The sequence below is a fragment of the Molossus molossus genome, unplaced genomic scaffold (genome assembly GCF_014108415.1).
Source record: "Molossus molossus isolate mMolMol1 unplaced genomic scaffold, mMolMol1.p scaffold_m16_p_1, whole genome shotgun sequence".
NCBI lineage: Eukaryota > Metazoa > Chordata > Mammalia > Chiroptera > Molossidae > Molossus > Molossus molossus.
This window is the reverse complement of record NW_023425344.1, coordinates 108,886,597-108,901,602: the sequence shown is the minus strand read 5'-3', so window position 1 is coordinate 108,901,602 and position 15,006 is coordinate 108,886,597. Positions and strand designations below refer to the sequence as shown.

The 15,006-nt window shown below is 38.1% G+C and overlaps 1 protein-coding gene across 1 annotated transcript in view; it reads left to right on the top strand.

The window, feature by feature from the left end:
* The window catches only part of MALRD1 (MAM and LDL receptor class A domain containing 1), a 594,562-nt gene extending 579,815 nt beyond the window's left edge, over positions 1-14,747 (top strand). The window contains 2 exon segments of the mRNA XM_036270540.1: positions 11,586-11,661; positions 14,670-14,747. Coding sequence (XP_036126433.1) covers positions 11,586-11,661; positions 14,670-14,747 — 154 coding nt within the window.
* Positions 14,748-15,006: the final 259 nt, after the last annotated feature.

Genomic DNA, 15,006 nt, shown 5'->3' with positions numbered 1-15,006 from the left:
TTGGTGCAAATATCAACACAGTGACAACGTGTGTTATAATAAAATTAATTGGTTTAGCTTGCACTTTGAATGAATCTTTTACCCCTTGGTCTTATCATGAAAACCGTCTTGAATGGTATAGCCCCTGGAGATGTCTTAGGACCTCCAGCAGTCCACAGACCACACTTTGAGAAATGTCGTCCTTACACCAATAAAGCATTATTTGAAAGGGTTCACTAATGCTCTCTCATGTACGTCTCATCATTTGACCGTTCTCTTGTTATTAGACATTAGGTCGTATCTAATGTTTCATTATCATCAGTCGTTTGTGATGAGCCTCTTTCTGTATAAATCTTTATCTTCCTCTCTAGTTATTCCCTAAAGATCGGCTCCTAGTAATTTTACTAGGGCAAGAAAACATTTCCAAGTGTGCTATCAAATATACTTCGGAAGGACCCTCCTGCTCCGCATCTGGTTCACGTTAGGCGGTTGTGAATGTGCTAACACTGCAGTCGGAGGAGGGGAGCCCGGTGGAGACTGCGCCCCCATTGGCAGCATGGGGTCTCCTTCAGGTTAAGCTACAGGAACCTGGGTCAGCTTTATTCATACTAATTGCATCCATATTCCTGGGCAGATTCCCATCTAAGCACTCTGCCACAGCGAGATCGCATTAAACAGTGACAGGTTTTGTGGGCAGCGATATTTATTTCCTGCCTTAAAAGAGTAGGAGGGAATTAGGCAGCTGCTGTAACATGTGAATGAGTTTAGTGAAATTAGGTGTCCTGGTTGTTTGGTTTTGTGACCCCGGATGATTAATCCTTTCCTCTCCCCTTTGTGGCATTTCTGGTTATGTTTGCAAACCCAATTCTTTCTGAACATTTTCACCCAAACATTTGGTTCAGCTTGTTCCTTTCGGGCTTGGAAATGAAAACTTGAGCTCATAGACATTCCGTTCTGTTTTTCCAAATTGGCTTGCTTCTTTTCTTCCTTTCCTATTTTTTCCAGATTGTTTGTTTTAATTCTTTTTTTAAAATTCATCATCTTGCCAGAAGTAGAGACCATTATATAGCTGAATATCTCCATTTACTACTTAGCATAATTTCTTCCCTTTTCTCTTTAGCAGTAAGTAGTAAGATAATATATAGTACTTATAGGCATATACATTCAATGAGAAAAGGTTGATTAAATAGACTCATTTTATTTTTCTTATATCGCCTCCTGATGTCATGTAATTTATTCTACCTACAAATTCTTATAACAGATTTAATGTGCCAACTCTAATTATGCACTACATATTGCAATCTTGGTGACTTTTTTATGATAAACATAAACACAAAATGCCCCCAAATCAAATTCTCGAAGGCCCTTCTGTGCTTCAAGTTTCCATAAAATTCATTCCCCTTCTTGCTACTACCTTCTTCCAAATAGTTTCTACAAAGCACATGTTAGCATAGGTCAGTCTGATATTTTGAATGACATGAGTGGACAATCTAGTGAGACCCATTAGCAATTTTCCTAAAGTAACATTTGAGAGTTTATTTTGTTAACTTAGATTATGGTACCAGGATGCACAGCAACGCAAGTTAAGTCTCCTCTCTGAGTTGGTGAAGATGTGCTACTAAATACCCAGTTTGTTTCTTTTTGAAAGTGAGACCTATGCAACTGATTGTCCTGCTTAAATTTGAATTCATGAATCTTAAAGGCAAATTTGTATCCTACGTTTAATAAATATATAGACTCTCACCATACCCATTTCATGTACTGTCCATCTCGTTGCCTCTGGCTCAGCTCTATTTTCTAGTTCTCAGACTCCCTTTCTCCAACTTCCTATCTACTTGTTATTTGTTTTACAATCTTCTATAGTGTTTATCTCTGCAAATTACCATAAATCTGTCCATATTTTATTATTATTTTTTCTTTATTGAGTTGAGAGAGAGAGGAAGTGAGAGGAAGAGAGAAAAACATCGATGAGAGAGAACACTGATTGGCCGCCTCCTGCATGCTCCCCAATGGGGATCTGGCCCACAACCCGGGCATGTGTCCTGACTGGGAATCGAACCGACGACTTCTTGGTGCATGGGTCTACACTCAACCACTGAGCCACACCAGCCAGAAAATCTGTCCTTATTTAAAAAAAAACCAAAATATTGTCTAAATTTTAAAATTGGTGATAACTCTCCTTAAAAACAGTCTATTCAAACAGACTAAAATTTTTATGGGAAATTATCAGAAACCAGGTGTAGCCCTGGCCGGTTTTGCTCAGCGGTTAAAGTGTCGGCCTGTGGTCCAGAGAGACCAGGGTTCGGTTCCCGCTAAGGGTTCGTACCTCAGTTGCAGTTTGTCCCCAGCCCTGGTTGGTCATGCGGGTGGCAGCCACACGATGTGTCCCTTTCATGTCGATGTTTCTCTCTCTCTCTCCTTCCCACTCTGTCTGAATAAAAATGGGAAAATGTCCTTGGGTGAGGATAAAGAAAAAAGAAACCAGGTGTAAAATAAAACTTGTCTAAGGTTTCGAGAATAGAAATATGATGGTGTGTGTGAATTATAGGAACACAATGCACTGCTCTCCTTCTATCACTGTAAGTTCAAAATGAACAAACCAAGATAAAGCAAACAAACAAACAACACTCATACTTCTAGGTGCTAAAATCAGGAAACAAAAGGAAAATAAAGCATCACTTATTCATTTTTATGATGAGACAGAAAAAAATTATGAGTGCCCAGATTAAGAAATGTTAAAAACAGATACAGGTAAAGTAGAAACCCAGAAATATTTCTTCTTTATTAGATTTTGTAATATATTTTCCTTTTATCTGAAACATTAACACACTCAAAAGGGCTTCATACAAAGTCTTAGGACTAGAAACATTTGGGGAAAAAAGCCCAAAGGAAGAGTTAATGCATTGTGTAGAGCTTCTGTGTCTCCCAGGTAGGGAGAGTAGCCTAATAGAGTAGGTTTCTGTAGGGTCCAGTTCACCCAAGCTGAGCGCTCCTGCTGATGTGGGCTGTGTACACCTTCCTGTCCTAATTGAGCCTTGATTGTTGTTGGCACATCAATGGGAGGGATTTACCCCCAGGCCAATTCACTGGAAGGACTGGTTGCAATCATTTAAAATCAAAGGACACATAAAAAGCTTCCCAGATAAGGAAAAGCTCAAGGAGTTCATCACCACTAATCCAGTATTACGTGAACTGTTAAAGGGTTTTCTTTAAGAAGAAAAAGAAGGAGAAAAGGATCTAAAATATAAACAATAAAATGGAAAAAAAAATGCATATCTATTAACAAAGGATTCTAAAAAAAAATGAATGAAAAAGCAGAACAAAACAGACTCATAGATATAGAGAATATTTTGATGATTGCTAGGTGGGAGAGGAATTGGGGGAAAAGGATGAAGGGGTTAAGAAATACAAATTGGGTCTGGCAGGTGTGGCTCAGTGGTTGAGCCACATGCACCAAAAGGTCTCTGGTTCGATTCCCGGTCAGGGCACATGCCCAGGTTGTGGGCCCGATCCCCAGTGGGGGGCGTGCAGGAGGTGGCAGGTGATGTTCTCTTTCATCAATGTTTCTATCTCTCTCTCCCTCTCACTTCCTCTCTCTCTAAAATCAATAAAGAAAAAATGAATTTAAAAAAGAAATGCAAATTGGTAGTTACAGAATAGTCATGGGGATATAAAGTACAGCATAGGGAATGTTATTGTAATAATTGTGGTTGGAGTTGGGTACTAGATTCATTGGGATGATCACTTAGTAAGTTATATGTCTAATCACCAGAGTGTACACCTGGAACTAACATAATATTGTATGTCAACTGTAATTAAAAATTTTAATTTTTTAAAAAATAGTTTAAAATGACTGATAAAAATAGAGAGAGTAGAATTGCGATTTACTTTTCTGAGACACCCCAGATTCACCATTAATCAGGTTAAGCAAAATTAAATGTAATAGGCATGACTCTCAGAATAAATGAATTCTATTTCCACCAATGAAATGATTGTATTTCATAATGTAGATGGATCATTTAAAAAAATATATATGTGACATGTATTTTTATGGTTAGAAAACATTTTTCTTAGTAGTAACAAATCAAATACTTTATAGCCTAAAATTTATTTCAAGACCCTGATATTTATACATAAACATTTCGTGCCTCTTATTTTTAAGGAACACATACTATATGAAGAACACAAACATTTATTTTTCAAATATTATAAAATAAGTTATTTGTGCTAAAGTAATTTTCCTCTGATAATGGGACGTTTTTTGTTTCTATGCAAGAGAAAGGGACAGAAGGCCCCTCCCTATCCTTCTAGACTCCGCTCATCTTCAGGGAAGCCCCAGCCGCTTCTCTGGCTGCACTTAACTGGCTGGAAACAGAGTGGAAACGGGTGGAAGGCAGAAGCTGGCCCCCCGCCCACTTAAAGTCTTGTGCTAAGTGGAACAGAAAGCTAAACACTAATGTGGCTCCATGATAACAACAGCAAAACAGGACTGTCCTCTCTCTCAGGATACTGATAAGGCATATTGTTGGGAGCAGGCACGGGGGACAGGGTAGGTCAGTGACATCTGTTCCATCATTAAGCCTTCAGACTGTATGCATTCATGAAATTACCCCTTCTGTAAACGTTCAGTTGATTCCCACCACAATACATGCTTCACTTGGTGATGAGATAGAAAAGAAAACCAGAAAAATCCTTCTACAGTCTAGTTGGGGAAGAATCTTAGTTGCCCATCTGTTAAAAAGTCAATAACGAGATGATTACAAAGGTCCTTGCTAGCTTTAAATTAATAGATCTATTTTTTTAAAAAAATGAATAAGTACAACAGTGATTATTATTACTAAGTTTGATACTTCCTCATTCTTTTTCTTTATGCTAGTATCACTTCATGAATCCCAGGCTTTGGGGTTAAGTTTAAAAGAAGATATAAATGACAAAAGGAGAAAAGAATAAGAAACAAAGGTAAAGAGAAGAGCATTCAACTATTAGTGGGCATCTACTGGTGGTAGGCATTTTATAAAGATGTAATTTCATCTAAGAGACAGAAGTCTCTTAGCTGCCACCCTCCAAAAGGAGTTCTAGAGACAGGAACCATATACTGATCAACCTTGTAAGTCCAGGACCTAACACAGTGTTTGGTACATGGTATATGTCCTAGAAATGTTGGATACATATAAATAAATGAATATGAAAGATGATAAATTACAGAATCAACATTCTGTCTTTCTGTTCCTTAAGGATCAGATTGTAGAGCATCATTTTTCTTAACTCAAGACAATTGTTATTTTGGATCTTAGAATACTCTTTAACATTTAGAAACAATATATAGAAATCATTTTATTAGTGGAAGCATGAGAGCAATTTCTTTCACACACACAGTCCCAATGAGTATCCTGCTAAGTTAATTAGCATGTTTAGCCCTTCAAATCAACTTGATAGCTATGTTATAAGTACCCCCAATTTCAGAGAGTGTAATACAAAAACTTAACCAGAGCAATTATACAATAAAAATAAATAAAAGAAAGCCAAATTGGAAAGGAAGAAATAAGACTACATCTATTTACAAACAGCCTGACTGTGTATATATAGAGAATCCCAAAGAATATACAAGAAAGTCACTAGAGCTAATAAATGAATTCAGCAAAGTTGCAAGACATAAGATCAACACACAAAAATCAGTTGTCCTCTTAAATATGTGCAATGCAAATTCAGAAAAAGAAATTAAGAAAGCAATCACATGTGACAATAGAATCTAAAAGAATATAATACCTGGGAATAAATTTAACCAGGAAAGTAAAACAATTCAATGCTTAAAATTACAGTGATGCTAAAAGAAATGAAAGAAAATCTAAATCAATAAAAAAGATACTTCAAGTTTATGGCTAGGAAGACTTAATAGTGTCAACCTGTCAAGACTACCCAAAGCAATCTACAGATATAACACATTTCCTATTAAAACCCCAATAGCCTTTTTTGCAGAAATGGAAAACTGATCCTCAGGTACATACAGAAACTGTGAATTTAGTGCAAATGCACTAAAGAGCCAAAATAATCTCGATAAAGGACAAAGTTGGAGAACTCACATTTCCTGATTTCAAAACTTCCCCTAGAGCTAAAGCAAACTAAACAGTGAGGTATGAGCATAAAAGCGGACTAGATCAATGGACAAGAATTGATAATCCAAGTATAAACCCATACATCTATGGCCAATTGATTTTTGGCAGGGGTACCTAGTACATTCAATAGGAAAGATAGTCTGTTGAACAGACAGTGCTGGGACAACTGCATTTTCACATGCAAAAGAATGAAGTCGGCCCTCTATCACACAACATGCAAAAAATTAACTTGAAATGGATCAAAGATATGCATATAAAAGCTAAAACCATAAAACATTTAGAAGAAAACATAGGAGTAAATCTGCATAACCCAAAATACAAAACAAAAGAAAAACTAATTAAACTGGACTTCATCAAAAACTTTCATGCATGAAAGGACACAATCAAGTGACAAGATGACCTACAAAGTCAGAAAAAAATATCTGAAGTTATATATCTAGTAAGAGTTCAATATCCAGAATTCATAAAAACTGCAACAACAACAAAGAGACCAACAATCCAATTAAAAAAAAAAAAGCAGACACGAATAGATGGTTCTTCAAAGAAGAGACACAATGGCCAATACTAACGTCAATAGTCATTAGGGAAAATGCAAATCTAAACTACAATTCAATACCACTTCACACCTATTAGAATATCAATAATAATAACAGCAAAAAAAAATAACAAGTGTTTCTGGGAAGGTAGAGAAATAGAAAACCTTATAAAATATTGGTGGAAATGTAAAATGATGCAGTTGCTATGGAAAACTGATTCTTCCTTCTACTCCTAATTGTACATGCAAAAGAATTGAAATGAAGACTCAGATAATTATATGACAATGTTCATAGCAGATTATTCACAATAGCTAAAAGGTGGAAACAGCTCAAATGTCCATCATCAGATGAATGAATAAACAAATTGTAATATATGAGTATAATGAAATATTATTCAGCAATACAAATGATTGAAGCTTTTGTACATGCTACCATATAGATGAACTTTAAAGCATTATACTTGCCCTACCCACGTTGGCTCAGTGGTTGGAAGAACAGCCTGCAGACCAAAGAGTCAAGGGTTCAATTATGGTCAAGAGCACGTACTCCGGTTGCGGTTCAGTTCCCGGCCCTGGATGGGGTTGTGCGGGAGGCATCCAATCGATGTGTCTCTCTCACATGGGTGTTTCTCTCTCTCCCTCCCTTTAACCCTCCCACTCTCTCCGAAAACCAATGGAAAAAATATCTTCTGGCGAGGATTTAAAAAACAAATTTATGTTATGTTAAGCCCTGGACAGTTTGCTCAGTAGTTAGAGGCAGGCCCATGTACAGAAGGATCACAGGTTCAATCCCTGATCAAGGGCATACACCTGGGTTGCAGGTTCGATCCCTGGCAGTGGGGTCATTCGAAAGGCAACCAATCAATATGTCTCTCATCTCTCTCTCTCTCTCTCTCTCTCTCTCTCTCTCTCTCTCCCTCCCTCCCTCCCTCCTTCCCTCCCTCCCTTTCACTCTATCTTAAAGAATCAACGGGCCCTGACCAGTTTGGCTTAGCGGCTAAAGTGTTGGCTGTGGTCCAAATAGACCCAGGTTCAGTTCCCGCTAAGGGCTCGAACCTCGGTTGCAGTTTGTCCCCGGCCCTGGTTGGTCGTGCGGGTGGCAGCCACTCGATGTGTCCCTTTCACGTCGATGTTTCTCTCTCTCCCTCTTCCTTTCTCTCCCTCCCACTCTATCTGAGCAAAAAAATGGGAAAATGTCCTCAAGTGAGGATAAAAAAAAAAAGAGAATCAATGGAAAAAGATCCTTAGGTGAGGATTAAGCGACAAACAAAAAAAAATGCATTATGCTAAGTGAAATAAGCCAGACACAAAATGAGAGATATTGTATGATTTCACTCATAGGAAGTATCTAGAGTAGATAAATTTGTGTTATGTTACCGCAGTAAATTTAATTAATAATGAATTAAGTTAATATCAATATTACCTTTAAATATTGAATTACATTCTTTGAGTGAATTGCATGGTGTGTGAATTATAATTCAATAAGGCTATTAAAATACAAGGCTGGACAAAAGTAGGTTTACAGTTGTTCATATAGAAAATAATAAAATAAGTAATAGTAATAATAATAAAAGGTTAAAAACTGTGTTTCACCTGCTCACAACTGTAAACCTACTTTGCCAACCCCTATATATATATAAAGTAAAATAAACGTTTACCTCAAAGTCGTGTTTACTGTATTCAACATAGATGAGTTTTTGTTTTATTCTTTCTGTTTTCCCTTATTGTCCATTTACAATAATTTAAGATATCTGTTATAAACCCTTCCATGTTTTTCATTAACACCAAACATTTTTGGTTAATACGCCGTGATGTGAATTCTTTGAGAAGTATACACATGCTTACTAAATTTAAACCGGGAATTCTCATCAGAATTACCCTAGTTCTGCGCTGACATTCTCTATAATCCGCTCAGAATACCACTTTATACAGTGTCTGCACAGATTGGATGGAGCAGGAGTTTAGTAATAATCGAAGTGGATGGATAAGTTATGGGTGGAAAACCGATGTGATCCATGCAGGGTTTTCCCCCCTACTCCGAACGCCTTAGTCAATTCCTTGCTGTTCCTGGAGGTGGTTAGATTCTTTGAGGCTCAGCTCTTTCGGAACCCTCTGACCCATCAGCCTGTCCACAGGCGAGGCAAGGTAAACGCGGCGTTTTTAACCCCAACGCAGGTTTCGCATCGTACCATACGGTGTCCAAACTATCAGAACTCTTCGTAATTAACACACATTTTGTTTTCTTCATATAAGGACTCATCATTTTAAGTAATATTGTTTATGTTTGGAAATCAAACTTATAACGTGGATAAAGATAGAAAATTATATCACAGAACTTGAAATCGTGAATGTATAGAGTTAACATTAGAAATTCACTTAATACCTCATAAATAGGAAAAGCATTAAGAATTAATCCTAATCATTCAGAGGTTTCCAATGGTGGGAGATATCTTTTGATCTGGAAAAAATAAAAGTTTGAGATTGCTAAGAAAGATAACTTGAAGTGGGAAGGATTAATCATGGCTCACCTTCCACTGTTCATACTGTGACCCTTTCCTCTTTATTACAATTTCACATCCTTTCCCTGAAGTAGCACCTTTCTTTCTTTGTAGTCACCGGATACCCTAAAGGACAGCCACCTAGATTTCTTTTTTCATTTTAATAAAAAAAATTGCTTAAGACTTAAAATTATTTCAGAAGACAGTAGATGAATAGCTGAATTAACAGGGCTGGGAAACCGATCAGTTTACCTGCCTGCTGCCTGCCAGTCCTGGTCTAGGTCATCTGTGGTCCCAGCGGTCCAAAGCCAAAAATAATCGCCTCATGTCAAGATCTTCTGTGTTGCTGGTACCTCACTTCTATGCGGTTGGCTGTCAAGCCTGCCCCCCAGGTCCTGGTCGCCTGCCCAGCCTTTGGACCGTCTGTCCTCTCTCGTCCTATGGTTTGGGTTTCCTCCTGCTTCCTGCTTTCATGCCTGATTTCAGCCGAGATTAATTTTTCTGAGCTGTGGGTATCTGTGGCTGTCCCCTCTTTGCCTGCTCCCTAACTTTCATTCTGTTTTGATTCTCCCCACCTCCATGTCAATCTCTCCTGTACCGACTTTTTTTTTGATATTTTGACACACTTCTTTGTTGTTGTTTTTTTAATAACCCTCGCCCAAGGATATTTTTACATTGATCATCAGATAGAGCTGGAGATCTGGAGAGAGAGAGAGAGAGAGAGAGAGAGAGAGAGAGAGAGAGAGAGAAGAGAGAGAGGAAGAGAGAGAGAGAAACATCAAAACATCAATGTGAGAGAGATACACTGACTGGTTGCCTCCCACACAACCCCAAACAGGACCGGGGACGAACTGCAACTGAGGTATGTGCTCTTGGCTGGAATCGAACCCAGGACTCTTTGGTCCACGGCCGACACTCTTACTTCTGAGCCACACCAGCCAGGGTGACATTTTGACACGTTTCAAAGCTGCTCTCCATTTCCCCCCAAGTCTCAACGTTGAGAGCAGCCCTGCTCATGCTCTACCTATACCGTTTACTGAGCTTACTGGTCTGAGAATTTAACATCGATTAGACTTGGAGGAAGAAAAGGCAAGAAATCAAGCACCACTTGTTTGATTTAATTGGAGCAACTCAACTCATAAGTATTCAATTAATGATACTTGTTCCCTCAACACTGAAGAGTGTTCAATGATTTTTTTTTCCAAAATAAAACTCACAAAAAGGCTGCTATTACCCCCTTCATCAATAACCAAAATGTAGACTCAGTGAGGGTGAACTGTTGAGGCTTCTGCATATTTAAGCCAATTGCACAGACACCGTGGAGGTCAGGAAGCTGAGAAGATGCTGAATCCACAGGGAGAATGTAGCCAAACACAATTAGCCAGATGATGTGGTGGGGCTACTCTTTTAAGAGGAGGACCGTATGGTTGGTCTGCTGGCTGAAATAAGAGGTCATGCCTGTGACAATTTATTTTCAAAAAGCAAATCATCAAAAGCTTCCTCTTTACTACGTTTTCTTTTAGGATTTGAAGGTATATTATTGAAAAACGCACCATCATGACACAGTAATTAGGCAAAAGTATTCACGAATATATTTTCCTTCGGTTGTCCGCCAGACCCTGGTAATCATTCTGGAATTGGTCTTCCATTCTCCATTATGTGTATGTGTGTCCACGTATGTGATCCTTCTTCTGTCTTTAATAGGATATATTTGTTTATCTGGCGATATTTGTTTTTGTTACTGTAATGGACATTTTTTCTTTACCAGTGGGAGCAACTATTCCAGAGCTAGTTGTCTTATGATAAGTCTACTGACTCTTAAGTAATTGAAGTATAAAAAGAGAATGATCATTTAGGAGCCCAGTATGTTTGAGTGAATTATGTGGATTTAGACCAATATGTGAGCTCACCTAGGACAGGTCTCTTCGTGATTCATCAAAGGAGACATTAACATCAAGAACTCTTCAAAACACTCATATTTAAATTTCTGTTTGAAATGTTAAAGACCGTGATGCCATAAATCTTTAAGACAGATACTGTCATGGAAAAAGGGCCTCAGGAGGTGAGGGCTTGGCACTTTCAAAGTCTCAGGGACATCAGGGTGACCTTTCCTTATAACTAGTGCAGCCTTACATTGTTCTTTGTAATGTTGCACCCCTTATATTATTTGAGGAACATGTTAAGACATCATTTTTAAGACCAACTTACACCATTTTTGTCTTTGTGTGGGTTTATTTAAATCTAAATATTTAGAGGTCAAATAACATGTGCTCTCAAGAATGTGGTTGCTTTAGTGTCAGGCACAAAAGAACTTTACTGGTGAAAATACGTTCATAAACATAAGTACACTGGTTAGACAATATGTCTCTCACAGATGCCTAGCAGATAATAACCTAAAAACATACATTTCAATACTTATTCTTTTTTATTTTTTATTTTTGTGGTCCTGTGTGCTCTAAGGAAAACCAAAGGAAGTGTTAATTGTGCATTTGCTAATCCAGTCTACGGAAGTTGGAGCCACCCAGAGAAATCAGAGGTAAGAGGTAATGGTGAACTGTATTGTTTCAGAAGCGGAAACACACACACACACACACAGTGTTGTTTGCACACGTTTTCACTAGGAGGAATATTTTTGTGGATTCATTCCATCTGAGGGTGGAAAGCAGTTTCAGTCTCTCTAAATGTGTTATGAGAATTTTCCATTTCAGGACAGTTTCAATCTGCTTATAAAATCAGTTCACTGTTAAATGGCTTTGTGGTCACTGTTCATACTCAGAGAACTGACAAATCTGGAAAATATTCGTTTAACCCACAGAATGTTAGTCAGCTAATCACAGTAACCACTCATTGACTGTTCCTCATAGTTTACTGTCGAAGACGAAAGGGAGGACGGCATTCTGGGTTCTCTCCCGATGTAGGTGTGGGCAGTGAGGGCCTTCACCTGAAAACTCAGGAGACAAAAAGAGAAATAAGTGCATTCCATCTTCCTTGGCTCTCTTTGGGGCTGTTCCTTACCAGCATAAGCAGTAGGCTAGAGAGAAAATGGCAGGTAGAATCTCTCATTCTTTTCTGAAGTAGGAAATGTGAGCATTCATTGGGGATAATGGGATTAGCCGTAGCGCGTCCCTTCCTCCTGTCTATGAAAGCTTCCTCATATCTGATTTTACAAATGTTACATGAAATGTAATCTCTTGTCGAAGTGATGAAAATAAGCCAGGAACAGTTGTTACTGTTATTGAAATAGTAGCAGAGGTATCAGATCAGGTGGTTTCTAATAGTTTTGAGGTTTAGTTGGAGAGGCTGACGTCCAGCACCACCCTTGACTTCCTTCTGTTTTCATCAATGACAATGTCACACAACTTTTGTATTGTTTTGGGAGGATTGAAAACAAATTCCCAGAGCACAGAGAAAATTAATTTGGGTGATTTGTCAAGTTAATCAAGACAGCGAATAAAAGTGAAATATAATTCTACTTAATGGGTAATAAATGCATATTTAAGAAACCAAATGAGCCCTAGCCTGTTTGGCTTTTAGAGCATCAGCCTGCGGATCAAAGAGTCTTGGGTTCGATTCCGGTCAAAGGCACGCACCTTTGTTGCAGTTTGGTCCCCGTCCCTGGTCGGGCAACTGATTGATGTGTCTCTCTCACATCAATGTTTCTCTCTCTCTCTCTCTCTCTCTCTCTCTCTCTCCCCCCACACACCTCCCACTCTATCTGAAGATAAATGGAAAAATATCTTTAAGTGAGGATGTAAAAAAAAAAAAAAAAGAAAAGAAACCAAATGCATCTTTTTGACAAAGTAGGAAGATATAATATAAATCTATTTTTATTTTTACTAAAGAAAAGGAAGTTTAATCTTGTTTATCTTCATTTCACTTTAACTTTTAGTATCTGAAAGATGCTAATAATATGGGGGGAAAGGTGTTGTTTTAAGTTTGGCAATTTTAATATTAATTTCTCATCAACCGGCAATAGTTAAATGTAAGCTGGGACAGTGCGGTGCATCCTTTGCTTCGCACTGAGAAGGCGGCCCCTCGGGGGCACAGGAAGAGCCGCGCAAAGCCCCACCCTTCGAGGTGCTTTCTACTGTGCATACACATGGCATTGCAACTGGCGACTCTAGAAAACCTTACAAGCAGTTTCTTTTTACTTTCTATTCTAATAAAAAAAAAATTTTCCTCTTTCACATTCCTTTCTCCTTCCTTTAAGAATGGCTAGAGAAGAAACCCTGTAATTGCTCTTGACCTTTGGTGCTATTTTGATTTCTGTTGTTTCAGGAAAAACATGCCTTTTTATTCATTAAACTCGGTGATCCTTCACTGACATGAAAACAAATAGACTTCTCCAAAATACTCTTCTAAACACTCGGAGAACATGCTCATATTCTGATACAGAAATTGAGGAAACTGTATAATGAGCACTGCGACCAGTTAGCCAAATTCAACCATTGACACCCCTGGTCGCTCTCGCTTCACTCCTATTGCCACCCATTTCCTCCCTCACCTGAGCGCCAGTGTGTTTTCAAGGAGACTTTATTGTCCTTAGAGCAGTTTCAGGCTCACGGCAAAACTGAGCATGCGTGCAGGGCGCTCCCAGTATTGCCGACCCCACACGCATAGCCCCTCCATCACCAACATCCCACAGCAGGGGCTGCATCTGTTACAACTGATGAACCTACATAACATGTCCTGATCACCCAGAGTCCACAGTTTATGGTAAGATTCACTTTTGGTGTCAACCAGAGTGTTTTTAAAGAAATCCCAGATATCATTTAATTTCACCTGTGAAGACTCCAGTTGTGCATTTAAGGAATATGAGGACTTTTGAAAAACATAGCCACAGTATCTCAGCTAAACATTTAACAACGATTTCTTGATGCCACCAGATACTCAGTGTTCAAGCTATCCCAATGTCTCATAAATAAGTATGGGGGGTTATATTTGTTGTTTTTGTTGCTATTTAAAAAAAAATCAAGATCAATATAAGGTATAGGCATCCAAATTGGTAGATGTGTCTCTTAAATTTCTTTTCATCTTTAGGTTCCATTTTCCCTTTTATTTAAAAAAAAAAAATTTATTTCTTAAAACAATCAGGTTGTTTGTCCTAGAGGATGTCCTACATTTTAGATTTTAAAACATACTCTGCAAAATATAACTCTCCCTACTGAAAGCTGTTGGTTGTTTCTTTTATATTTTGGGTTTTCTTTTCTTTAACCGAACGATAAGAAATACAGCAGGCTTGGAGACACCAGCACATAAAAAAGAAGTAGTCAAGATACTGACAACTGCCCCCATCCCAGGGTGAACCAGTGGCTCTGATGCACGGAAGACAGCACACACTCAGACGGCTCATGCCAGAGGCTTAGGCTGTGTAGACTGGGGGTACTGGGGGAAGAATTGGGGGTACTAGAGGAAGAATTGGGGATGCTCTAGCTATTATTCCAGTGGAATTTCATTAAAAAGTCAGTCGTCTGAATGATCTAGAAAAAATGTTTATTATTTTACTGTCTAAAATTCTAACCTTTCAATGTGTTTTTTTTTTAGAGTTCTGTATACTCCTTCTCTAATCCATTATATGGCACAACATCAGGAAGCCTGCATACCATATCCAATCATCTCTAATAGCACCATCAAGATCAAGTATTATCGAGTGTGTGTAGTGTGTAAAACATTTTAATCTGTTGAATCTCATAGAAACTTATTTTATGCAATAATAAATATAGAGGGGATTCAGAATACTACTGTAATTATTACCTTTAAGAATAAATAATCTTGCTGAATATATTGAATGTGTTCATGGAATCTGATTTAGAACCTTGTCATTGTTGTATATTGTGAATATTTTAATAAAATATTCTACTTAAGTTTCTTGGCTTTTTTT